Source organism: Scyliorhinus canicula, chromosome 14 (genome assembly GCF_902713615.1).
Source record: "Scyliorhinus canicula chromosome 14, sScyCan1.1, whole genome shotgun sequence".
Taxonomy (NCBI): Eukaryota; Metazoa; Chordata; class Chondrichthyes; order Carcharhiniformes; family Scyliorhinidae; genus Scyliorhinus; species Scyliorhinus canicula.
The window spans coordinates 72339123-72366610 of record NC_052159.1 but is presented as its reverse complement, the minus strand read 5'-3'; the positions used below and the strand labels follow the sequence as shown (position 1 = coordinate 72366610).

At 46.3% G+C, this 27488-nt stretch overlaps 1 protein-coding gene across 2 annotated transcripts in view; it reads left to right on the top strand.

The window, feature by feature from the left end:
- Positions 1-233: 233 nt before the first annotated feature.
- The window catches only part of LOC119977669 (transmembrane protein 182-like), a 77473-nt gene continuing 50218 nt past the window's right edge, over positions 234-27488 (top strand). The window contains exons 1-2 of one of the 2 annotated variants that reach the window (XM_038818845.1): positions 234-718; positions 14938-15058. In XM_038818845.1, the coding sequence (XP_038674773.1) occupies positions 569-718; positions 14938-15058 (271 nt within the window). In that variant the 5' untranslated portion in view covers positions 234-568. The other variant, XM_038818846.1, reaches the window with a different exon arrangement.

Here is a 27488-nt window from a genome sequence, read left to right as displayed (position 1 = left end):
AGAACAATATTGCCATTCCTCCATTGTTGCTGGATTAAAATCCTGGAATTTATGTTCCATGTATTAAAATATGTTGTTATTGTTACTCTATATCGCCATCATCTTAAAGAAATATTCACAAACTACTGAAAAGACACGCAGAGTAACAGGATCACATATGAGGCAGCTTGAAGTGATTGTGCTGCATGTTGGCATGGAGCTAGTTACAAGCGTTATACACTGTCCACAAATAGCTATCTGCAGAGATGCCATGTCATTGCTCAGTGTTTTGCATTCTCCACTGTCCCAATACTTTTGAGATCAGAACGCAGAGGGAGAGGTCAGTAAGTCTTTTTCTAAACCCTGCTCTGACACTCGCATGGGAACGACGATACTTCCCACTCATGGTTACAAGAAGGTCGGTTATTTTTGAATCGCTGCACCCGTGTGCAAAGAGGAGGAAAGCAAGATCAGATTCCTAAAACGGGGCAAAGACGGAGAGTGCGAGCGAACGGGGGATCTGCCTGAGGAACTTCCTTCATTCAATTAGACAACGGTTAATAATATAGAATAAACTACGCGGATCACCATGAAACTCAGCGTGGCCTTATTCTTCGCCGGGGTATTTGGAGCTCTCGGAGTTCTACTCTTTCTCGTGGCTTTCGGCACAGACTACTGGCTGCTGGCCACTGAAACATGTCCCTCCGTCCAAAATAGAACGGATTCAATCTCTGCAGAGGTTAGTGTCAATCTCCGTTATGTTGCAGACTTCTGCAACCAGAACTAGTGGGGGAGCAGAGAATAAAATCGTTCAAACAGCTAAGTATGATAAAACTAAGTATGATAAAGTATGCTGTATTTGATTGCAATACATGAAAATTAAAACGTAGTGGCTTCATTCATTTCTGCATTATCTATTCACACGACCTGAAATTAAATTTTGTTTGGGAACCCCGAAAGCGGTTCTGGCGAATACAGATGATCAATTTCGAGGGTGTAACATGTATTCAAATTTTAAACTCCACAGTACAGTATATCGCTCAGTGTTCCAACAGATACTGGTCGCTGTCGTCCTAAGACTTATATGATTTAACGGTAATAAATGTCCTTTATGAAGCATTCCTGCCAGTTTATAGTTAGTCACCATTTTAACACCAGCCGTTTTTAAATATAAAATGCAATGTATTTACTCATGGTGAATTGCACTTACAACGTGAATTATTGTACTGGAAAAAAATAATAGTGGATAATACAGTTTAAAAAAGTAAATTAATAAATTGTGAAATTAAACTCGTTTTTTCAACCAGCATCTAATTAGTACATGGCAGTATTAACCATTAAGATTGCAGGATAAAATATGCTGGATATTCAGCATTTCAGGCAGTAGCAATCAAAATTCCATTATATACTCTCCTGCATTCAGGAAATGTCTTTACCGTCTTAAATATTACTGAATAAAGCTCAGAACCTTGGCCAAAGCTTTTATAGATATAATGAAAATTAATTAAATTAAGAAAGGAATGTACTACTACCATCATTTTGAAATTATTTCAGTGTTTAAAAGTTTGAGACTGTTAAGAATGCCATGGTAGGTGGTCTCTGGATTGAGTGTGAAGTTGGGAGCTCAGTCCATGTTCTATTGTGACATGCTTGTCCAGACTGAGATACTGGTTGCACAGGGAGATGACCTTTACCACAAGGGAATAGAGTGTGCGCTGGACCAAAGACTATGGTTTCACAATGTTTAACTGGTGGAATTTGAAGCTCATACAGCACTGGTGTTGGACAAGCTGTCCAGCAACATCGACTGGAGGAGCTCACTGTTGTCAGCATACAAATGGAATCTCACCCCATGTTGGTGGATGATGTCGTAAATTTGGTGTGTTGAAGAGGAAGGGGCCAAAAATAGATAAAAGGTGGACTCCAGAGTTAATGATGCAGGGTTGAGAAGTGAAACTATTTTGAAAGATGTTTTGGTTACAACCAGATAGATAAGAGGGGAACCAAGTAAGGGCAGTTCCACTGAGCTGGTGTGGTGCACATTGCCAAAGGCTGCAGAGAAGTCAAGGAAAGATGATGCACTCCTAAAGTACAATGCTAAGGACTTTCTCATAGGTCCTCCAATGTGGGCACTGTTAGTTCAGCAGAAGGTCAGCAGATACCCGCGAAACCCTGAGGAAATAATTTGTGTAATAACTGAGTTACTGCAGGAAAAATATAAAAACAATGGAAAAGGTGCAGCATTGGTTCAGTAGGAAGTTACAAAGAATGAAGCATTAAAATTATCAAGAGATGCTTGAGAAGGATTACTTCTGTCCGGCCTAGAATGGACGTTGGAAACTCTGCTAGCCCCCCACCGGGCGGAGCATCGGTGCGAGAGCGGCACTGACCTTTTGGTCTTAAGACTAGACATATGCTCCGGACATAGCCTCAAAATCAGTGAATCCAGCCCTATTTCTTATTGTTGGAGAATCTAAATGGTTCAAGGGGTGGACTGGGTCTGTTGGGTTTTAGTTGTGGCAAATGCCATCCATTTCATTTGAAATAATAGAAAGAAAGGATAGAAGTAATTTCTTTCTGCAGATAGATATCATGGAATGCTTTATCAGAAGGAATAGAGGAGGCATAAACACACATTATTTGAGAAAAAAGTAATTGTACACTGGAAGGAGAGGAAAGTACGGGATTATGAAGGTAGAGCAGGGCAGAGGGATTAGCTTTGGATCGTTCAAAGATCAAGCACAGATGTGACAAGCTGAAGGACCTTCTTCTGCATGGTAAAGATCAATGGTTTTTTTATAGCGTGAGATAACTGAAAGAACAGCTAATTTACCAGATCTCTAAACTGCACACACTCATTCATCTTCATTCATCACCTCCTTTGCTCTATCGTCACCAGTGTCTTTCACTCAATCTTTCCTGAAACACTTGACTATTCACATTTCAAAAGCTTGAATCCATGCTTTGTTTTCTGCAAGTTCAATAGGCTTGGACGCTACTGCAGCAAATGTTATTCAGCAGGCGACTAGGCTTTCTGCCATCTGTGAATATGTGAAAATAGAAAACAGACTATAAATACACAAGCACATTTTATTTTATAGTCATTACATAAAGATAGAGAATGTTTTTTTAGAGATTCTCCCATAATTTGATTTGTGTAGCAGAAACATAAGTTTATCTGTGTGCAGCAAGTTGCCAATACGTTTCCAGTGGAGTTACAGATGCAGACTGAAAGGAGATCCAGTGAAATTCAAGCCAAGCTATTAAATACATCTGTATAATCAGTCTGCATGGACATGTTGACATATATTATTGAATATAGTAATATACTTGTTGATGCTTTGGTCATTCTAACTTCACAAGACCACAAGAACACAAGAGCGGGAAGCAAGAATAGACCATATGGCCGATCGAGCCTGCTGCACTATTCAGTATGATCGTGGTTTGAACTCCACTTTCCCACTCACTTCCCTATCCTTTGATTCCTTGAGAGACCAAAAATCTGTCTGACCCAATCTTAAATGCATCCGATTTTGGAACATCGACAACCCTCTGGGTAAAATATTCCAAATATTCACAACCATTTCAGTGAAGAAATCCCTCCTCATCTCATTCCCAAAACGATTGTGACCTTATCCTGAGACTGTGCTCCTGATTTTTAGACTCCTGGACCAGTGGAAATAGTCTCTCAGCATCTACCCGGTCAAGCCCCTTCTGAATCTTGTATGTTTCAATAAGATTACATCTCATTCTTAATCCAGGGTTATGAGGATAAGGCTGTAAAGTGGAGTTGAGGATTGTATCAGATCAGCCATGGTCTCATTGAATGGCTCAGCAGACTTGATGGACCAAGTGGCCTATTTCTGCTCCTACGTCTCATGGTCTTATGAACTCCAGATAATATAGGCCAAATTTACACAGCCTCTCATCACAGGACAATCCTTTCATCCCAGGAACCAGCCTAGTGAATCTTCACTGTGCTGCCTCCAATGCAAGTATATCCTTCATTAAAAATGGAAATCAAAACTGAACACAGTGCGCCAAATGCGGTCTCACCATATCCTGTACAATTGTAGCAAGACTTTGTTATTGCAATGAAGACCAACATAGTGTGCGGGATTCTCCGGTCTCCGACACCAAAATCGCGTGCGGCGATCGGCTGGAGAATCTCCATTGGCGCTGAAATCGTGGCCGGCGCCACTTTTGCGATGCTCCGCCTCCTCCAAAACGGCGTCCTCGCAGAGTATGCCGCACGCCGTTGGGAAGGCCTGAGGACGTCACCTGAGGCCCTCCCCTGATGCTCTGCCCTTGATGGTCTGAGTTCCAATGGCGTGGGGTGAGTGTGCTGTTCTTTTTTCGGGAATCCGGCGTAACGGCTGCGGACTGAGTCCAGCGCCTCCACAGTCAGGGGGGAGGGGGGGTGGGGGAGCCGATCCGTGGGAAAGGGGGGTTTTGGCAGGGGTTGGGGGCATTGGTGGGGAGTGGTCCAGAGGTGGCGAGCCTGTCCAAAGGGGGGCACTATTTGGCAGACCGGGAGAGAGCGAGTGCCGGAGAGGGGGGGAGGGGGAAAGGGAGATTGTCCGCCAGGCCAGGTGCTACCCTCCCACAGTCAGGCCCATGCAGCACATGGCACCTGACTGCCCGTGGGGGGGGAGGGGGGGGGGGGGAGGGGGTGGGGGTACGGGCAATGATGACATGTTGTCGTTACGCAGGCCGTCATGTTTTCTGATCAGCCAGCGATGTTGGCCACCGTGGCAGCAGCCGCTTTTCTACATGTTGCCCTGGAGGAGGAGGAGCATGGCAGAGAGGGGCAGGCGCCCAGGCTGCAGGGCCACCCGCTCGACAGGATGAGTACGAGGAGGAGGAGGGGGAGCACGAAGAAGAGGAGGAGCACGAGGAGAGGGTGGAGGACGTCGTGGCGCAACGGCGACGGAGACGCCGGAGGAGGCCCCGTGTGTACCGGCCCCGATCATCGTACCAGGACCTCACGGACTGGCATGCAGGAGGAGACTCTGGATGAGCCGGGAAACCATGGCACACATCTGCCACCTGCTGGCACACCTGGCACCGCGTGGCACTGGGAGAGGACACCCTCTCCCCGTGTCCGTCAAGGTTACGGTGGCCCTGAACTTTTATACCATGGAGTCATTCCAGGTGCCATGTGGGGACCTGTCCGGCATCTCGCAAGCATCGGTGCACTGGTGCATCCGGGCAGTGACAGATGCCCTTTATGCCATTGCAGATCGCTATATCCAGTTCCCTGTGGACCGGGCGAGCCAGGATGCCAGAGCCGTGGGCTTCTCTGCCATGGCCGGTTTTCCCATGGTCCAGGGCGCGATCGATGGGATGCCGTCGCCGTGCGGCCCCCTGCAGATAACAGGGCCGTGTTCACCAATAGGCGGGGGACCTATTCCATGAACATCCAGGTGGTCTGCGATGACCGCATGGTTATCCTGCACGTCTGCGCCCGGTACCCGGGAAGTGTACATGACTCATACGTGTTGTCGCGGTCTTTCATCCCTGGCATGTTTGAGGAACGTCACCCCGGCTGAGGGGCTGGTTGCTGGGCGACAGGGGTTACCCATTGCGGTCGTGGCTGATGATGCCTATACGGAGGGCACAGAGTGATGTGGAGAACAGCTACAATGATGCCCATGCAGCGACCAGGGGTGTGATAGAGAGGTGCTTTGGGCTGCTGAAGATGCGTTTCAGGTGCCTAGACATCTCTGGGGGGGCCCTCCAGTACCCGCCAGATACGGTCGGCTACATCATTGTGGTCTGCTGTGTCCTGCACAACATAGCCCAGCTAAGGGGCGATGTGCCGCAGGCAGAGGAGGGGGGAGTGAAGGTGCAGCAGGAAGAGGCGCAGAGCTCCCTAGATGATAGAGATGGGGGCAATGGTCAGGACAGGCAGGCTGGACATGGATGGGAGGCTGCCCACCGTTACCGGCTGGGCCAGCGGGCACAGGACGGGCTGGTAGCCGCCGGTTCACTGACTAGGGGGCGTGCGAATCGGCGAGTATGGCCATATACTGCACACCATGGCAACATCCCCCTCACCCACCCAGCACCAACACCCTAACCCCCCCGACCCACCCAGCACCAACACCCTAACCCCCCCTCACCCACCCAGCACCAACACCCTAACCCCCCCCTCACCCACCCAGCACCAACACCCCCCCCACCCACCGCCAACCACCCCCACCCCACCCGCACGCACGCCACCCCTCCATTGCACATCCACCTGCGGCACAACGGGCCGGGCTCACACGGTCGCCGGGGGAAGCGTGTCTATTGCAGGCCATGGAGGATGATGACGACCCGCTCTGCGATGAGCTCTTGGCTCCACATCGTTGGACAATGTCTGACCCATGGCCACAGTACCACCATCCACCCGGACCATCCCTGCATGCGGCCGTGAGACTGCAGCGCACGGTCCCATCCACTGCCTGGGGGGATGGAGAGGGCGGCCCAGGTGGAGGGGGGGGGGGGGCACACTCACCTGGGGCCAACGTAAGACCACCCCTCACACACACACACTGGCGCTCAACGTACGTGACACCCCCGCATGCTTCAGACAGTACACAAAGGCAGCTTCAGTAGGTGTGAAAGTGATTTTAATTACTAACTGTCCATACATGTGCCCTAGCCCCTAAAATCGTCTCTGCCCTGCACCGTGCCAACTTACTCAGTGTCTAATTGTTTGGCCTTACGGGCCCTTTGACTACATCTAGGTGGTTCCCCAGACGGTACAGCAGAACTGAAGGTGGACTCCTGTGATTCCTGCCCTGTGACTCGGGATCCCTTTGGCGGCCGTTTCCTGGCGCGGCCCGGCCTAGATGGGCCAGGCTGCGGCTCGAGCGACTGGGATGGTGAGCTGCCAGCCTGTCCTGCCCGCTGCCCACCAGATGCACCTGGGACAGAAGGGGGGGGGGGGGGGGGGGGGGGGGGGGGGGGGGTCCGAGTTGCTGCATTGTTCCGGGCCCCAGCACCTCCTCCTCCCTCGGGGTGCCTGATGGCCCCCGGGCCTCTACATGGGTCGGGGGTGCGAACGGACCGGCCATCCGATGCCCCCCTGACACCTGCCGCTGCCAGTCCTGGAGGCCCGAGCTGGTATCGACAAGGGTCTGCAGGTTTGCAGCCATGGAGCTGAGGGAGTTGGCCATCCCTGTCTGTGTCTGGGCGACGCCTGCCAGCACCTGGGCAATGACGCCGATGCCCTCAGCCATGGCCTGCTGGGACTGCGCCATAGCCTGCTGAGACTGGGCCATGGCCTGCTGGGACTGTGCCTTGGCCTGCTGAGACTGGGCCATTGCCTGCTGGGACTGTGCCATGGCCTCCTGAGACTGGGCCATGGCCAACAGAGAATGGACCATTGCCTGCTGGGACGGCGCCATGGGCTGCTAAGACTGGGCCATGGCCTACAGAGAATGGGCCATTGCCTGCTGGGACTGTGCCATGGCCTGCTGAGACTGGGCCATTGCCTGCTGAGACTGGGCCATTGCCTGCCTGGACTGCGCCATGGCTTGCTGAGACTGGGCCATTGCCTGCTGGGACTGGGCCATTGCCTGCTGGGACTGGGCCGTGGCGTTGAGCGCCTCTGCCATCTGCCGCTGGCTCATGGCTTCCTGTGAGAGGGAAGCCATGTCCTGGGCCACACACGCCGCCCTCATGGGACGCCCCAGGCCTTGCATCCTGCTCCCCATGTCTGACACCGTCGCACCCATTGCCTCCACCGCGGACACCACCCGTGCGGTTTCGGCCTGGGTGGCACGCATGACTGGCACCACTCCCAGCTCCTGGACGTGGGTGGACTCCTACACCTGCGTCTGCAGCTGCTGTAAGCCAGCCATCACCCTCTTCCTTCGTCCCAGGTTTGGTGGCTGCATCGGGTCTATGGGTGGGTGTGGTAACTCCAGGAACCCGAGACCCGTCTGGGCGGCAGATGTTCGCTTGCGCCAGGATGCCCTCCGGCCTCCCGGCTCCTCTGCTGCTCCTACCTACCTGCTGTAGCGGGATGGCTGTGTTGTGCACACCAGTGAGTGTACCAGAAGCCTCACCACTAAAGTGCCCAACCGAGGTGAGTGTTTCTGCGATGGTGGAGGGTGTTGGAGAAAGCAGTGGTGTCGTGGCATGCGCATCGTCAGACTCCGAGTCCATGGTCCCCTGGGGTGGCGCCTCGTCTCCACCTGTTCGCTGTGTGTCACTGTCCTGTCTTCCAGTCTCATGTCTGTCGGTGTCCTGGGTGGGGCTGTCCTGACCCACAACAATGATACCAGATGACAGCAGCAGAAAAAAACAACAGAAAAGGCACCATGGAAAAAGCCCAATGACTGAAAAGGTTGCAAGGAAAATGATTCAGAAGAAAGGACAGCATGGGAAAAGTGTCACTAGAACTCGAAGAAAGGCAGGAGTGAAGAAAAGTCATGGAGGTGATCTTAATTTTACCAGAGTACTTTGAACATGTGAAAATCCCAGATCAAGCCAAGAAGTGGCAGAACTGGCATTGTGGATGTACCAGGTACAAAACCACTTTGGGACTAACAGAGGAGCTTACCAAGGAACAGGTCAGTACCATTCTCTGCACCACAGGCAGTAGTGTCGATGGCATATTGGTCAGACAGGACATAAATGAAGGAACTGTGACATATGAAAATATTCAAAATTCTTTTGATACAGATTTCTGCCATAGCAGGAACACAATCTTAAAAAGGGAGAAGTTCAATAGATGTACCCAAAGATTTGAGAAATACGAAGATAGAGCCCTGAAAGAATTAATTCAAGATCACATTGTTATCAAAGTCTTGTAGGAGGCATTATCAGATTTTCTACATTCAAGGGAGGATTTAACACAATCAAAGGTTATGCTGTTAACAGCACCAGCAGAAGTGAAAAAGCAAAAATGTATATTTGCTCAAAGGTGACGGGGAGATTTCATGTCCCAAAGTGACTGAAATAGTGTAGGATTTTAGGAGTCAGAGGTAGCAGCGCACCTACTCAAAATCAGGGAAACAGTGTTGAGGATGCGGTCACCGCCATTACTCAGTGTTGTCACTGTGGCGGGAAAAGGCTGCACCTGTGTGAAGAATGCCTTGCTAACAAATGCAGAGGACATTTTAAACAGTCTGCTGCAGCAAAATGCTCCCAAATCAGAAATTAAAGGAGAAACCAATTGAAGTCTGTAGGCTTGAATTATTGTGATATTTTTAGGTGCACGCCCAACGTACCCTGATATCATCATGCATGCTCATCATATTTTAGATGGTGTGCGGCACGCGCGAGTCGCAAGCACACGTGCCAACAATTATTAAGCTTCTTAAGGCCATTAAAAGTAAAATCAACTAGAATTTAATGCTGCTCATGCAATTTTTAGTTCTGAACATGGGCAACTTGTGCATGTGGCCAGCCCGTTCTTTCACAATTCTCATTCAAGGGTGGCATAAAAGCGGTCTGAAGCTTTGGCTGTGAGAGTTAGGAGATCAGGGGAGAGGTTGGTATTGCTTTAGTCCTGAGATATCAGGGGCGAAATTCTCCCATTGGGGGACTAAGTCCCGACGCCGGAGTGAAAACCGGAGTGTTCCACTCTGGCGTCGGAGGCCGCTCCTTGCACCCTATTCTCCCACCCCGGCCAGCGCCGCGTAAATGACGTCACCCACGCATGCGTCCACCCCGCGGCCGCACCACAAGAAATGTCGGATGGATCTTGCGGGGCGGCAGAGGAAAGGAGTTCCTCCTTCAGAGAGGCCGGCGCGCCGATCGGTGGGCACCGATCGTGGGCCAGACCCCTTTTGAGGCCCCCCCCCCGGTGCTAGAGCCCCCCTCCACCCCCCTCAGGCCAACCCCCCCCCCAGTGTTCCCGCACTGTTCCCGCCGGCAGCGACCAGGTGTGGACGGCGCCGGTGGGAACCCGTCGTATTGGGCAGGCCGCTCGGCCCATCCGGGCCAGAGAATCGCCACTCGCCCATTACAATCTCGCCGCGCCGGTTTTGGGGGGGGGTTGGGAGCATTGCGTGTGGGTGCCGGGGCGGCGTGGCTGGACTCGCGCGGCGCCCCGACGATTCTCCCACCCGGCGTGGGGGTGGGGGGGGGGGGGGGGGGGGGGGGGTGAATTCCGCCCCAGATCTTTTCCTCTGTTTGAAGTATTTTCATTGTTAGCCTCTGAGCATGAAGAGGTGAACCCTAGGTATAGGGGAACAGATGTCTGTAGGCAATTACACAGGAAGATGTGGGAGGCAAGGCCTAGGCATTTGGGGTGTAGGACCAGTAGGGAGAGCAAGCTGTACTGCACTGCAGAAGATGCTACCACCCTGCTGCCAGAGTGTACAGCGACCGCAACATGTCTGAGGTCCACTGCTGCAGCGGACTCCGCTTCTCATGGGACACAATGACATAATTGTGCCATATGATTGGGGTAGAGGTCACCTCCAATTGTGTGGGTGAGCATCCAATGCCAGTGGCTCTGAACGTCACAGTATACTCAATTGTTATGCAGGGGGATTATTCCAGCGGTCAGTGGGGGATCTGCATGTTGTCTCCCAATCAGCAGCCCATAGCTGCATCAAGCTCATAACTAACATTCTGTTCAGACTGCTCCACACCTAGCAGAGAGATTGGGGTCGTGTGAGGGCTTGCATGTCTGAGCGCAACACCAGGGACCCCTGAGTTTGTTACTTGAGCTGCCTCTCCATGGCAGTCACCACTCTCCCAATAGAGGAGGCAGTGCACTCGGAGCACCAGATCAATGCAGTATCATGCTGCACATGGATTCCTCCATTACAGAGACCATGGCGCGCAGACCCTCAGGGATCTCTGACAGATCTTCCTGCGCATCCTCCAAGATATCCAGCACCTACTGTCTGATGGACAACACTTGAGGCTCATCATCTGCCCCAGACTCCGCATGTCCTTGGTGTACAGCAATCTTCCAACTGCCAGTGCTCTGGAAACTCTGTCACCACCTGTATCTGTGCTGGTGCTTGGTGCAGAGATATGGTGAGCTGCAGGTACATCAGTCAGCAGTGTGTTAATGGAGGGTTCTGGCGGGTCCGATTGGCTCTGGGGGATGGCTCATCAGAGGAGAAAAACAATTGGCCAGTATATTACTCATCACACAGTCAATGTCCATGCTCGGCAGTCAGTTTTGATTGATATCAGCAGCATCAGAGTGGCTTTGTGATTGCTGAATAACTAGGGATTCCAGCCATCAACAACACAATTCCATGGTCCAGGAAGCATTCAACTGAAGGCCGAGGGACAGGTGAGTGCTACACTTCAGTACAAAGGCTATATGTCCAGTCAGTCAGAACTTGGCAACCTTGGTCAATGGTAGTGCGGCTGAACCATTCTTGGTGATGGGCATTGAAATTCCCTGCCCAGAGAACATTTTATTCCTTTGATACTCTCAGTGATTCGACTAAAGTATGTTCAACAGGCATTCACTTGACTTATGAAGAAAGGTTGAACAGGTTGGACTATACCCATTGGAGTTTAGAAGAATGGAAGATGATCTGATTAAATATTTGGGATCTGATTTTTACCTTGGCGATAGAGCCGCCAGCAATGGCGTTTAGGGCGTCGAGGGACTGGAGAGGGATTGTGTGGGTGGAGGGGGGGGGGGGGGGGGGGGGCAGGCATCGAGCAGAGGGTCTCATTGTATGCGGACGATCTACTACTGTGTATTTCAGACCCGATGGGCATCATGGGGACCCTGGGAGAGCTTGGCTGGTTCTCGGGATAAAATTTGAATATGGGCAAAACGTGAGGTGTTTCCGATTGAGACGTAGAGGACAGGAAAGAAGACGAGGGGAACTGCCATTTAGGGTGGTCGGGGTGGGTTTTCGGTATTTGAGTTTCTAAGTGGTGCGGGGTTGGGGGCAGCTGCAAAAACAGAACCTGGCTTGGTTGGTAGAGTAGATGAAGGCAAATGTTAAGAGCTAGGATGTGCTGCCGCTGTCGCTGGCAAGATGAGTGCAGACAGTATAAGTGACAGTGCTGCCAAGGTTTCTGCTTGTATTTCAGAACCTCCCAAGTCGTTAGAAAGGTTAATAGGCTGATCTCTGGGTTTGTGTGGCAGGGTTAGACGGCCTTTCTTGGTTGGGGTGGGGGGGAGCATGCATTGCCGAATATGATGAATTACTACTGGGCGGCGAATATTGCTATGGCTAGGAAATGAGCCGTGGGGGAGGGATCGGTATTGGGACACGGGGAATGGATTTACAAACCTGCAGGTTTGGGACTTTGTAAGGGAGAGAATTGCCAGCTCTTCCTGGGCTGCCACTCCTGGGGTTGAAGGATAAGGTGCTGTCGGAGGATGAATTGGGAGGGAGGAAGGTGTTGGGTGTTTATAAGAAGTGGATGAAGTGAGAGGGTAATTATGGTGGGATATTATGGAAGAAGGAGCTGGGAGGGGAGGTGGGGGCTGGGACATGGGCGGAAGCCTTGTGGAGGGTGAAAGTGTCCTCATCACGTGAGAGGCTAAGCCTCATCCAGTTCAAATGGCACAAAGGGCTCAGATGACGGTAGCGAGGATGAGTAGCTTCTTTGCTGGGGTAGAGGATGTGAGCAGTGTGCGGGGGGGGGGGGCCCGCAAATAAATGTCCACATGTTCTGGGCATGTCCAAGGTTCTGGCAGGGTGTCTCGGACATGATGTCCGAGGTGCTGGGGGTGGAGTTAGTTCCGAGTCCAGAGGTGGCGATATTTGGGCTGTTGGACGACCCGGGAGTCTAGGGGGTGAGAAAGGCCGATGTTTTGACCTTTCCCTCCCTGATAGCCGTTGGGGGTGGTGGGGGGGCTAAAATGGGGAAGGCAGGATGTGAGGAGGGATTGGAGCGAGGGGAGCAGGGGGGAGTGGTCATTGGAATTGGGATGGACATGAGGAGAATTTTTTTATCTGAGGGTGCTGATCTGTGGAGTTCTCTTCCCTGAAATCTGGAGGAAGCTGTGCCATTGAATTTGTTTGGGGTACAGTTGAACATTTATTTAGTAGACGGGGGATTGGAGGTTCTGTGGGCAGGCAGCAGGGTGGAGTTAAGACCACAATCCGATCAGCCGTGATCTTATTGAAGGGAGGAGCAAGCTCAAAGGGCTGAATAACCTGCTCCTCCTCCTAAGACCCGATGAATATTCATTCTTTTGGCTGAATTACAGCAGTGGGTGATAATCAGAAGGAGGTTTCCTTGCCCATGTTTGACCTGATGCCATGAAAATTCATGGAGAGTTGAATCAAGACGTTGGGATGTGAATCCCACCCATTGTGGGCGGGATCACTTTTTTGCAAATTTGCATATTAGAGTGATGCAGTAAGCCAAACTCGAATATGTAGATTCCCGAGGTACCTGAGGCTTTGAGATCCATCCCCTTTGCCTCAGAGAGCTTGGGTGAGTGCCGTTCAGCACTGATTCCCACAAACGGGGACAAGATGGAACGGCACTCGTGGGGGTCCCCCAGGGGATCACAGGCTCCCAGCTTCATTCCATTTGGGCAGGATGGTGTCCTAGCACTGCTGGTGGCACCTGAGTGCCAGCCTGGCACTGCCAGGGTCCAGATTGGCACTACCAAGGTGCCAAGCTGGCATTTTTTGTGCATGTGTGATTGGGCTGGTGGTGCCTGGTGTGGGTGTTGGGGGTTGTGCGGGGGAACCGGGTACCCTTGCATTGTGTGTTCAGGCTGTTGGGGGGGGGGGGGGGGGGGGGGGGGGTGAGGTTGGGATTCTCGTAGATTGGAACGCCATGTTAAATTTGGGAGAATGGTGCCCCATAAGGTTCAGTTTCAGATTTCTGCCTGTTAATCAATCTTGTGAAGTGCTTTGGGGTACTTAACTGCATTAAAGGTGCTGTATAAATGCAAGTTGTCATTGTTTGCTGATGAGAGAAATTGGTGCCATTCTCATTAACAGATTCCAAAAGAGCTAAGTAAAGCAATCAGATTATTTGCATTCTATTATTCCTTACATGTCCTTCATTGAGTTGGCAATAATTTTGGCAGGTTTTGTTCCTGAAATGCGGTATTATGGTGGCGTTAACATTAACAAAGTTTGACTTTAAAATCTGATATTTTCGCCACATATAAATCATATATGATATTGGACGTAAATGTGAATGTTTTGAGAGGCACTGGCTGATACAAGAGTTCACAATGCATTTTAAAATGACATGTTTCAAGTATTAATTTATCTTAATATATATAATCAATGTTTTAATACAATTAATTCAGTCAAATAAAGTTTTCTTTCAATAGTGTTCATGAAATTTTTCACTTTAATGGAAAGTGCTGCTGCTGCACGGTTCAATTCCCGTACCAGCCTCCCTGAACAGGCGCCAGAATGTGGCGACTAGGGGCTTTTCACAGTAACTTCATTTGAAGCCTACTTGTGACAATAAGCGATTTTCATTTTCATTTTCATTCATTTCATTTAGTTTCATTTCATTCATTCATTTCATTCATTCAAGTTGTGCAGAAAAGAATTTGAAAAATAATTTTGGTCGTTTAGTGTTCAGCCAACTTAATTGAATATTAACAGAATATTAACACGGTAGCATGGTGGTTAGCATAAATGCTTCACAGCTCCAGGGTCCCAGGTTCGATTCCCGGCTGGGTCACTGTCTGTGCGGAGTCTGCACATCCTCCCTGTGTGTGCGTGGGTTTCCTCTGGGTGCTCCGGTTTCCTCCCACAGTCCAAAGATGTGCGGGTTAGGTGGATTGGCCAGGCTAAATTGCCCTTAGTGTCCTAAAAAATAATAAGGTTAACGGGGGTTGTTGGGTTACTGGGATAGGTATACGTGGGCTTGAGTAGGGTGATCATTGCTCGGCACAACATCGAGGGCTGAAGGGCCTGTACTGTGCTGTACTGTTCTAAAAAAAAAGAAATTTTTAAAAATAAAGATGATATAAATAATATGTTATTGAATATTGTGATACTGCAAGTGATGGAATGATTCAATATTTTCTTTCATGTTTAGAAGGGCGATATAATTGTGCAACCCCATCAAGCTGGTGCCACTTTTCATCATGAGGGTTTTTTCTGGAGATGCTGGTTTAAGGAAGCAGTGGTCGATGACGACATCTGGAAATTCTGGTTCAGTGAGTGAAATAATCTTTTAATTCAGAACTTTGCATCTGTCACTCACTATGTCTGTCCTTGCATCTGTCTTTACCAGGGAAGGAGGTGTTGCCCAAGCCCCAAGAAGGAAGCAGTTAAGACACGTGAAGGGCTAAAATTTGAAAAGGGAAAGTATTTGAAAGGATGGCTGTACTTTAAGTTTATAAGTCACCAGGCGAGGATGAGATGCATCCAAGGATACAGAAGGAAGCAAGGGCAGAAATTGCAGAGATATTGGCCATAAGTTTCTGATCCACCTTATATACAGCATTGGTGCCAGAGAATTGGAGAATATTACACCCTGATTCAGATAAGGGTGTAAGGATAAGCACCGAACAAAAGGAAAGGTCAGGGAAACATTAGGGAGGGAGAGATTAAATAATAAAGATATCATGGAACAAAAGGCAAGAGGAGTGGTCACTGTGTAGTAAAAAAACCAACGCCTGGTTCCAAAGTACGTGTTAATGGCAGAAAAAAGGATAGGCCTGACTGAAAGCAAAAATATGAAAATGAGATACAAACTGGCATTTGGGGGAAAAAAAAGACGACTGGCGAAGATAGGTTTATTTTCTGTAGAGAACCAAGAGTAGATGGGGAAATACTATTTCCATTGCCGGAATGATTTAGAACCAGAGGACACCAATTTAAAGTGATTAGCAAAAGAAGCAATGACAACATAAGGAAATTGTTTTTACATAGTAAGTGGCTAGTGTAATGTTCTTGTCGGATGGACTGATTTATATTACAAGAACACTTGTAGCTAAAGCTGTAAATGATTTATTAAAATTAAATTTTTGGAGAAAAGGCCAGTAGCACGGTTCAATTCCCATACCAGCCTTCCCGAACAGGCGCCGGAATGTGGCGACTAGGGGCTTTTCACAGTAACTTCATTTGAAGCCTACTTGTGACAATAAGCGATTTTCATTTTCATTTAAATGTGGGTCAAATATATACAAAACAACAGATGAATAACAGTATTAACATGGACAAGCAACCTCTTTCCCAGCTCCCTAGTCAGTCTGAGCTCATCTGACTCTAACATTCACCCAACATTCACTTATATAATAATGAGACTTATATAATAATGAGTGGTCAGTCGGTGAATTACAACACAACCATGATATCACTACTTCCCCTTTCCTTTGAAGGAATAAATTAATACATTATCATCAGTATACATACATGTGATATCATTAGCCTGATTACTAACAGCATTACTTTTTCTTTAAAATGTTTAAAACTGGTTTAACAAATATATATATATATATATGCAAGAACAGTAAGCGTAGTGTGTACAAATAGTCCAAATCTACAAATTGAGTCAATCAGCTTTTTTTTGACTCTGGTTGATCTTCTCAAAGTTTGACCTTGCTGCTCAGAACTTGTAGATTCAATGTTCTCCATGACATTCTCATGCTCAGGAACTGCTGAACTATCTGACACTGCAGCTGATGTTGATTCTGATGTATATTCGTCATCCATCAGGTTGTTGTGAAAGTCTCCTCTGGTTTTCAAGAGTGCCCGACAATTTCTTCTTCAAACCAACCCTTCTTTCAACCTGTGCAGTCCATACCAGTCCAAACTCAAAGCGAAAGTAAAAACCCACAGAGCCACAGCCCAGCTCCACCCCCACAAATTACATCACTGAAGCCATGTGATAAGACAAAAACATTTCTTAAAGGGACACTCCCATGACACCTACAAGCTACAATTCAAAAGAGGATGTACAACCTGTGATACATGCCAACCCAACCCTTATGTTCTTATGTTCTTATGTTCCTCTGTCTGTACATTATAGGAATGATGTGCTACTTCTTCAAGTACAATGGTTTTTCTCGGCCAATTGCCTGAATCATCTATTCTCACAATGTCATCAGTACTCAGGGGTGGTAAAGTTCTTGACACTATCATAGAACTGCTTTTGTTTTCTTGCTGTACCACTGCATTCTCCTCCTTTTCCAAGTATGGAAGTGTCATCCAGGTACACACGTACACCTTCAATGCTTTCGATTATGTGCTCCAAGGCATGTTGAAAAATTTCTGATGCCCAAATTATGCCAGCTTTCTCAGAAAGCAATATTGTCCAAAGTGCAGTACTTTGTTCCTCTCGCTTTAATTGCCAGAAACCTTGGGATGTGTCAAGTTTCGTAAAGAATTGTGCACCAGCTATCTCAGATGTGATTTCCTCACGCTTTGGTATTTGGTAGCGTTCTCTTTTGATATTCCCGTTAAGATCTTTGGGCTCCATACATATGCAAATAGCGCCATTCTTTTTCTTTACACATACCATGGAATTTACCCAATCAGTAGGTTCTTCTATCTTTCTGATTATTTTTAACTTTGTCATTCTGTCTAGCTTCTTTTTGAGGCCATCCTGGAGAGGTGCAAGCACTCTTCTTGGTGCATGTATCACAGGTTGTACATCCTCTTTTGAATTGTAGCTTGTAGGTGTCATGGGAGTGTCCCTTTAAGAAATGTTTTTGTCTTATCACATGGCTTCAGTGATGTAATTTGTGGGGGTGGAGCTGGGCTGTGGCTCTGTGGGTTTTTACTTTCGCTTTGAGTTTGGACTGGTATGGACTGCACAGGTTGAAAGAAGTGTTTATCTTTATTTCAAAAATTGTTTCCAGACTACTTGATAACTTAAAAGAGATAATTGTTTTCTGGAAGGAATTCAAACCTGTTGTTTTGAAAGATGAAAAGATTATCAATGACAAGTCTTATACCAGTAAGAGTGCCGTGTGCTGGGCCACACATTATAAAGGGGTTTCTGCTTTTACTCGAAATTTGTTATTGAATTGGAACAGTTAAAAGGGGGAATTCATTAAGGGTTATACATAGGTTTCTGTCGCTGCGTGAGGTCATTATGTTTGTAATTGATAAAAATTCTTGCTGTGTATGTTTATAAAAATGTTAACTAAATTCGGAGAATAAAGCTTGTTTTTTGATTAATAGCACCTGAGAACTCTGTTGAATAACACCTGAAAGGCAGGCTCTTGTGCTCACCCACACCAAAATCAATAAACAGTTGTAGGTCAGGTGAAGTCCATGATATACTTTGGAGCTTCCTGGCCCATAACACATTGGGGGCTTGTGAGGGAAAAGAAAGAATAGCCTTAGCAGAAGAAAAAGTGAGAGACAGGTAGTTACAGATCAGGGAAAAAGAGAGAGAGACTTTGAATTTCAGAAACTGGCCATGAAATGTGAAGGTCAGTTAAAATTGGCGGATGTAAAGAGAAACATGCAGTTGGAGGATAGTGAGAAAGAGTATGATAGTCGAAGGCTTGGGTGCAGGTAGATCCATTGAAATATGTCCAAGCATTGCCAAGGTTTGATGAGAAGGAGGTAGAAGCTTTTTTCATTTCATTTGAAAAGATCGCTAAACAAATGAAATGGCCACAGGACATGTGGGTATTACTGATCCAAATAAAGTTGGTAGGTAGAGCTGCCGAAATATATGCATCACTTTCAGAGGAGGTATCTGAGACATATGAGGAGGTGAAAAAAATCCATGTTAGGTGCATATGAACTAATCCATGTTAGGTGCATATGAACTAATGCCTTAAGCCTACAGACAAAGGTTTAGAAATTTAAGGAAAGAACCTGGTCAAACATACATAGAGTTTGAAGGGATCAAACAGAGTAATTTTGATCGGTGGATAAGGGCTTTGAAAATAGACCAAACGTATTAAGCTCTTAGAGAAATCATAATTTTGGAGGAGTTTAAAACTTCAATTCCTGATGTAGTGAGGTCTCATGTGGAAGAGCAGAAGGTTAAAACTGTGAGATGAGCGACAGAAATGGCAGATGATTATGAATTAGTTCATAAATCAAAGTTTGGTTTCTGACATCAATTTCAGCCTGTGAGGGATAGAAACTGGGGAAAAGAGAAATACTCAGGTGGTAAAGGTAAAGGGGATCTGATGGGAGATAATACGGCTACTGTACCTGAGATTAAAAAAGAAATCCAAGAGGGTGGAAGAGAAATGAAAAGTTTCAGTTGTTTTCACTGTAATAAACTAGGCCATGTAAAGCCACAGTGTTGGTGGTTGAAGAAAAGCACTGGGAAGGCTGATGTGGGAAAACAGGATAAGACAGTGGGGTTTGTTAAAGTGGGAAAGGAAAGACCAAGTGAAGTGAAGGAGGTGCAAAAGATTGTACAGCCTGATCAAAAAGTGATTGATAAGAAGGTGCCAGATCTCTTTAAAGAATTTACTTGTGTGGGTAAAGTTTACTCATGCGTACCAGGAGGAGTAGGTAACGAAGTCAGAATTTTAAGAAATACGGGAGCTAGTCAATCTTTAATGGTAAGAGATTCAGAGTTATGCAGTTTGGGAGGAATATTGCCAGAAAAGTTGGTAATATGTGGAATTCAGGGTGAGAGGAGTAGTGTTCAATTATATAAGGTAAGGTTGGAAAGTCCAGTGAAGAGTGGTGAAATGGTAATAGGAGTAATAGAGAAACTATCTTGTCCAGGAATTTAGTTTGAGGAATGATATAGCTGGATCACAGGTGGGAGTGATGCCTACTGTGGTTGATAAACCAGTGGAAAATCAAACAACTGAATTGTTGAAGGATGAATATCCTGGGACTTTTCCTGATTGTGTAGTATCAAGGTCACAAAGTCACAGGTTAAGAAAAAAGGAGAAATCAAAGAGTGAAGATAAAGTTGAAGTTGAATTATCAGAAACGATTTTTGATCAGATTGTTGGAAAAGAACAAGAACAGGCGGAGGATGAGGCAGATACTTTTAGTTCAGGAAAGTTGGCCGAGTTGCAATAGAATGATGTAGAAATAAAACGGATGTATCAGAAAGCATATACGGAAGAGGAATCTGAGTGTATACCAGAATGTTATTGTCTTAAAAATGATGTCTTAATGAGAAAATGGATACCTTTATCTATGCAGGCGGATGAAAAGTGGCAGAAGTTCATCAAGTTTTATTGCCGGTAGGGTATAGAAAGGAGGTGTTGCGAGTAGCACATGAGGTACCAGTAGGAGGTCATTTGGGAGTAAGGAAACCTCAAGTTAAAATACAAAACCATTTTCATTGGCCTGGACTACATAAAGATGTAGTTGAATTTTGTCGATCATGTCACATATGTCAAGTGATAGGGAAACCTCAAGCAGTGATAAAACCACCGCCCGTAATACCCATTCCAGCATTTGAGGAACTTTTTACAAGGGTCTTAATTGATTGCGTAGGACCGCTTCCTAAAACAAAAAGTGGGACTCAGTATATTTTGACTTGTGGGAGAAAACCGGAGCACCGGGAGAAAACCCATGCAGACACAGGGAGAATGTGCAAACTGCACATGGACAGTGACCTGGGTCTGGGATCGAACCTAGGTCCTTGGCGCCTTGTGCACACCTAATAAGTATAGAATATATTAGAGTTTAAGCACAGCTTCCGAAGAGTCAAACTGGTGCTCCAAAATATGAAACATGCACACTCAACTAATCTTGTTTTCATTCATAAATCTGGAAAACGGAAATAATCCCCTAAAATTCCATAGATATATCTTCTAGCCCACCCTTGTTTGCTCTAAGAAAGTCATGGTAGGTCTTAATTTAGAAGCACAGTCATTATGATGGTGGTATTCCTATGATGGTGGTATTCCGATGATGGTGTTAACTAAAGAATATTGTAAGATAGTAACCCTGTGATAGTGCAGGAATGGCAATATTTGTCAAATTTATTTCAAAAACAATATGTCCAATTTGCAAAACAATAAATGCACTGTAGGATGGGATACACAGGTATAAATAACGGGGACTTATGACAAAGATACAGCAATAATCATGGGTGATTTAAATCTACGTATTGAATAGATGAATCAGATTGGCAAAGGTAGTCTGGAAAATGTGTTCAAGATTGTTTTAGGCAGTTTCTTGGACCTGCATGTGCCACAGCCAACCAAGGGGCAGATTAGTATAGATCTGGTAATCTGCAATTAATTAATTAATTGATTAATTAATTAATTAATTACTTCATAGTAAAGGCGAGCCTCGGTAGCAGTGATCATAAAACAACATTGAATTTTGAATTCAGTTCGAGGAAGAGATGAGTGGGTCTAAGACTAGCGTTTTAAAATGAAACAAAGGCAATGATGAAGATATGAAGACAGAAATGGCTCAAGTGAACTTGGAAATTATGTTCTGGGATCGGTCAGTAGTGCTGCAGTGCAGATATTTAAGGGGATATTTCATGACAATCAGCACAGATAGATTCCAGTGAGAAAGAAAGACTCAGGGGGAAGGATGCACCATCCATGGTGAAGCAAAAAAGTTAAAGATAGCATCAAATTGAGGAAAAAGAAGTATACAGTTCCATGAAGGTTAATGGCTGATGAGCAGATGGGACAGAATATAAAAAGCAGCAAAAGTTGACTTAAATATTATCAAGGTGGGAGAAATTGGAGTACCAAGAAAAGCCAGCTAGAAATATAAAAATAGATCATAAGAGTTACTACAGGTATTTGAGAAAGAAAAAAGTAACTAAAGTGAGGGTTGATCTTTATGAAAGTGAGTCTGGGGAATTGATGGAAAATAAGAAATTGGCAAATGAATTGAACAGATATGTTGTGCCTTTCTTCATTGTCAGTCAAGAGTTGAATGGGTGGGTGGAACTTAAAACCATTAAAATCATCAGGGAAAGGGTGCTGAGAAAATTGCTAGAACTAAAATTTGACTTCACCCCAGGTTCTTTGAAGAAGTGGCTGCTGAGATAGCAGATGCAATGGTTATGAGTTTCCCAAATTCTCTAGATTCCATCAAATTGGAAATAGTGAATGTAACTCCACCATTAAAGAAAGGAGGGAGACAGATGATAGGAAACCACATGCCAGTTAGCCTACCATATGTCATAGGGAAAATGCTGGAATCTATTATGAAGGAGATTATAGCGGGCACTTAGAAAATCTCAATGTGATCATGCAGAGTCAATATGGTTTTGTGAAAGGAAAATTGCGTTTGAATAATTTATTAGAGTTCTTTGAGTTATTTGAGGAAATATCAAATAAGATGGATAAAGGAGAACCTGTGGATGTAGTGTACTTAAATTTTGAGAAGACATTTGACAAGGTCCCCCATCAAGCACAATTAGAGATCATAATTTAAGAGGTAACATATCAGTACAGTTAAAGGATTGGTTAACTAACAGGAAATAGAGAGTTGGCATAAATGGGCCATTTTGGGGTTGGCAGAATATAATGAATGGGGTGCTACAGGAGTCAGTGGTGGGGGTCTCAATTATTTACAATCTATACAAATGACTTGGATGAAGGGGATGAATGCAAAGTTGCTAGATTTGCTGATCATACAAAGATAGGTAGGAAAGTAAGTTGTGATGGGGACATTAGGAGTCTGCAAAAGATTTTGCAGATGGAGTATGGTTTGAGGAAATATGACCCCCCCCCCCCCCCCCACTTTGACAGGAAGAATAGAAAAGTAGAATATTATCTAAATGGTGAGTGCTTGCAGTACTCAGAGGTACAAAGGGATCTGGCACATGAATGACAATGTATAAGCTGTTAATATGCAGGTACAGTAAATGATTATTAAAGCAAATGGAATGTTGTCCATCTATTGCAAAGGGGGTTGGATTACAGAGTTGGGATATTTTGTTACAGTTTTTTTTTAAATTTAGAGTACCCAATTATTTTTCCAATTAAGGGGCAATTATTTTTCCAATTAAGGGGCAATTTACCCTGGGGCAGCAGGGTAGCAAGGGGCAGCAGGGTAGCATGGTGGTTAGCATAAATGCTTCACAGCTCCAGGGTCCCAGGTTCGATTCCCGGCTGGGTCACTGTCTGTGTGGAGTCTGCACGTCCTCCCCCTGTGTGCGTGGGTTTCCTCCGGGTGCTCCGGTTTCCTCCCACAGTCCAAAGATGTGCGGGTTAGGTGGATTGGCCATGCTAAATTGCCCGTAGTGTCCTAATAAAAAAGTAAGGTTAAGGGGGGGATTGTTGGGTTACGGGTATAGGGTGGATGAGTAGGGTGATCATTGTTCGGCACAACATTGAGGGCCGAAGGGCCTGTTCTGTGCTGTACTGTTCTATGTTCTATGTTCTAGAGTGGCCAATCTACCTATCCTGCACATCTTTGGGTTTTGGGGGTGAAACCCACGCAAACACGGGGAGAACGTGCAAACTCCACACAGACAGTGACCCAGAGCCGGGATTCGAACCCGAGTCCTCAGCGCCGTAGGCAGCAATGCTAATCACTGTGCCACCGTGCTGCCCCTATTTTGTTACAGTTGAAAGGGCATTGATGAGACCACGTTTTGAGTATTGTGTACAGTTTTGGTGGTCTTATGTAAGAAAGGACATCATTGCATCAGAAGCAGTTCAAAGAAAGTTCATGCGACTGATTCCTGGGATGAGAGCATTATCTAACGAAGAAAGGTTGGACAGCTTGGACCTATATCCATTGACATTGTGAAGAACGAGAGATGATCTTATTGAAACATACAAGATCCTGAGGGGACTTGACAGGGCGGAACCTGAAAGGGTATTTCTCATTGTGGGAAAGACCAGAAGTGGTGGACGTAATTTAAAAATAAGGGGTATCTCATTTAAGACAAAGAAGGGGATAATTTATTTCTCCCAGAGTGTTGTGAGTCTTTGGAACTCTCTTCCCCAGAGAGTGTAGAGGCAGAGTCATTGAATATTTTTAATGCAGAGGCTAACAAGAGAGTCAAAGGCTGTCGGCAGGAAGTGCCTTTGACAGCATAATCAGTTCAGCCATGATCTTATCAAATGGCAGAATAGGGCCAAATGACAATTCTGTTTCCAATTCATATGTTCATAATTTAGGAAGTGATAGTGTTCCAATGGTTTTGCATGTCTTGTTTTTTTTTTGGTGCAGGAGATTGCAGGAAAAGGGGTGCTGTGATCTTAATTTTGATGAGTTGCTATAGAACTTGCAGATAGTTGAGAAGCTTTGAGGGTCATGTGGTGAGGTGCATGTCGCAACTAACTAATCCATTTGAAGCCATTGTGCGGATGTGGCTGGTCTAGTTAAGCTCTTGGTTAATAATAACTCCACAATGTTGATTGGAAAGGTTTTTGTGATGCTGATACCTTAAAAGACAAAAGGGAAATGGTCAGCCTTTCTTTTATTTGAAATAGTCATTGTCTGACACTTCCATGGCTACATGGCCTAGATGCTATCTGCTACGTCTCAGTCCAAGTCTGGATGTTGTCCAGATCCTGCTGAAGAAAAGTAATGGCACGACTTGCCTCATTGTTGGTGAATTTGAGAATGCAGCTGAATATTGGAGAATCATTAGCTAACAGTCCACTCTACACCTTATTATGGAGTGAACGTCATTGGTGAATTAGCTGAGGATGGTTTGGCTGAGAGCATTTCTCAGAGAAGCTTCTAAAGCAGCGGTGTTTTCCTGCAACTTGAAGAATGGCCTCCATCTACCAGAACAATTTTGCTTTACATGACATGATTTCAGTCACAGGAGGGTTTCTCCTTTGGTGCCTTTTGATTTCAGTTTTACTCGGATTCTTTTCATATCCAGTTGAATATTGCCCTGATATTCAGAACAACTACTTGGACCTTTCCTCTAGGCTTCAGCTTATGTCCTTGTGCGGATAATATTGATATTATTTGAATTATGATTAAATGCTTTATTTGTGATATGTAAAGTCAAGTTGTTCAGGAAGAACCTGAATTAAGCATTGGTGAGCCGGAATTGGTGAATAGGGCTCTCCTTATACCAGTGATGGTGATTCCTTACATGACTTTTCTGATAGTTGGGATGAAGATTAATAGGATAGCAATTGGTTGATTCAGATTAATGCTATGTTCTCTGTATACACCTGGACTTCTACGTTACCATCACTTTCTTCTGTTCATTCATGCCATGTGTATCAACTGGAGCACTTTCCTCCAACTAAGTATGGAAACCTCATTGAATAAAGATACCTGAATTTATATGATTAGTTGAGGGACATTACATGCTGAGGTGCTGCTTTGCTCACTATCATTAGATGCATATTGTTCCTATTGTGGCACAAAGCAAGAGAAAGAGAATGTTGTCCTTTTCTGAACCCTTTGGTTTTGGCTTTCAGAAAGATGAGTGACATGTTTTGGGCTTCAGTATGTGTTTAGTATCAGCGAGAGTGAATAGGCTGAAAACCAAAGCAGGAGAAGACTAATGTAACTCTAACCTATGGTCATTCTTTCTTCTTCTTATTTGTTACTTTTTCCCCCAGTATTTACCAGAGCTCCCTCCGAAAATGGGACAGAGACATTGGGTGGAATTCTCTGACCCTCTGCAGGGTCGGGGAATCGCCCGGGGCCGGCGTAAATCCTGCCCCCGCCGTGGCCGGAATTCTCCGCCACCTGGGAATCGGCGGGGGTGGGAATCATGCCATGCCAGTCGGCAGACCCCCCGCGGCGATTCTCCGGCCCGCGATGGGCCGAAGTCCCGCCGCTGTCAGGCCTCTCCTGCCGACGTGGTTTAAACCACCTCTGTGCCAGCGGGAGCAGGCGGCGCGAGCAGGCCCTGGGGTCCTGGGGGGGTGGGGCACGGGGCAATCGGACCCCGGGGGGTGCCCCCACAGTGGCCTGGCCCGCGATCGGTGCCCACCGATCGGCGGGCGGGCCTGTGCTGTGGGGGCATTCCTTTTCTTCCGCCGCCACCACGACCTCCACCATGGCAGAAGCGGAAGTGACCCCCTCCACCGTGCATGCGCCGGTGGTGACGCCAGCGTCAGTAATTAACATTGCCCGGATCTTTCAAGCAGCGGCAATGATGGTTGGATTGCTGCTGCACTCGCTAATTCCCCGAATCGATGGGTGCATTTATTCTGGGACCTTCCCATCCCAGTTTTCACAGAAATATGCAGTGCAGCGCCTCTTGGGGAACTCCGCTGGAATGGAGTACAGTGAGGGGAAGAAAGGACAAATCCCCTTTTATGACAATAGCTGGTGTATGTTAGGTAAGATGGTCCGGTCATTAAATTTTCAGGAATAGAATGAATAGATGTGTGAGTAAATGGGTATGTGGGGAGGGTGGGCAAGGTGAGTAGTTGGGTAAATGGAGAGGTAGGTAAGTTGGAAGCTGGATAAGTGTTTACATTAGTAGGGATTTTGGTAGGTAGGTAGAATGTGTAGGTGGATAAGTGATTTTCTGCACAGGATGGGTATGTGGCTAATTGGGTCAGATAGGTAAGTCAGTAGGTAGGTAGAATTAGGAGGTTATTCATGAAGGCTCGCCTTCTCAATCTTATCCCTTGCCTGAGGTGTGGTGATCCTCAGATTAAATCACCACCAGTCAGCTCTCCCTCTCAAAGGGGAAAGCAGCCTATGGTCACCTGGAACTATGGTGACTTTATTTTACTTTAGAATTAGGAGGCAGGTGAGGTGGGTAGAGTGTGTAGGTATGTGAGGTGGTAGGTGGGTCTGAATGGGAGGGTATTCAGTTACAAGGGGGAGTCGGGTTTGGTCGGTGGTAGTCAGGTCGTGGGGGTATGGCCAGGTCTGGTTAGAAGAGTAATTAAGTTATCAAGAGGGTAGTTGGGTTGGGGTGTAGTCGGATTGGGTTTGGATGCCATTGTGTGGTTTGGAGGGGTGGCTGTGTCAGATTGGAGATTAGATAGGTGTTCGAGGGTAGTTGGTGGTCTGACGGGTAGATGAGTTGTCAGTAGTATTATGTGAGTGTCCCTTTAAGAAAGGTTTGGTCTCTTACCATGTGACCTGCAGCATGGCTTCAGTGATGTCATTTGTGGGTGGAGCTGGGCTGTGGCTGTCAGGTTTTTGGGTTTCAGTTTTGGTTTTGCTGCTTTGGACTGCAGAAGGAAAAATAAATCTTTCCCTGTTTTTCTCTGTTTTCATTTTAAAAGCAGTTCCAGTGAAAAAGCATATTGGGTGTGGCAAACTGCCTTTGTAACTTTAAAGATAAAGCTGCTTTCTGGAAGGAGTTTGAATTTGCTGGTTGGAACTGGATCAGAATTTCAGGGAAAGGACCAGTCCCATTCAAGTGAGAATACAGTGTGCTGGGCCACACCCTTGTAAGGGAGTTTTGGTTTATTGGATTTTGTTATTGAATTGGAACAGATCAAGGGGGATTCATTAAGTGTTATAGACATTGATTACTGAAGCTGTTGTGTTGTCTTTATGTTTGTAATTGATTAAAAAACTTGATGTGTTTTATATGTAAATATATAATATATATTATATCTTAACTATGTTCTTAGAATAAACTTTATTTTGATTAAAGCGCCGAGGAAGTCTGCAGAATCGCACCTGAAGTGAAGGCTTTGGTGCTCATCCTAGCCAAATTGAATATAAAGGTTATATGTCAGGTGAACTTCATAATACACTTTGGAGTTTTTAAGCCCTGGCCCACAACAATAGCTGAAGTCAGTTCAAGAGAAATTGTCAGGTCACAGG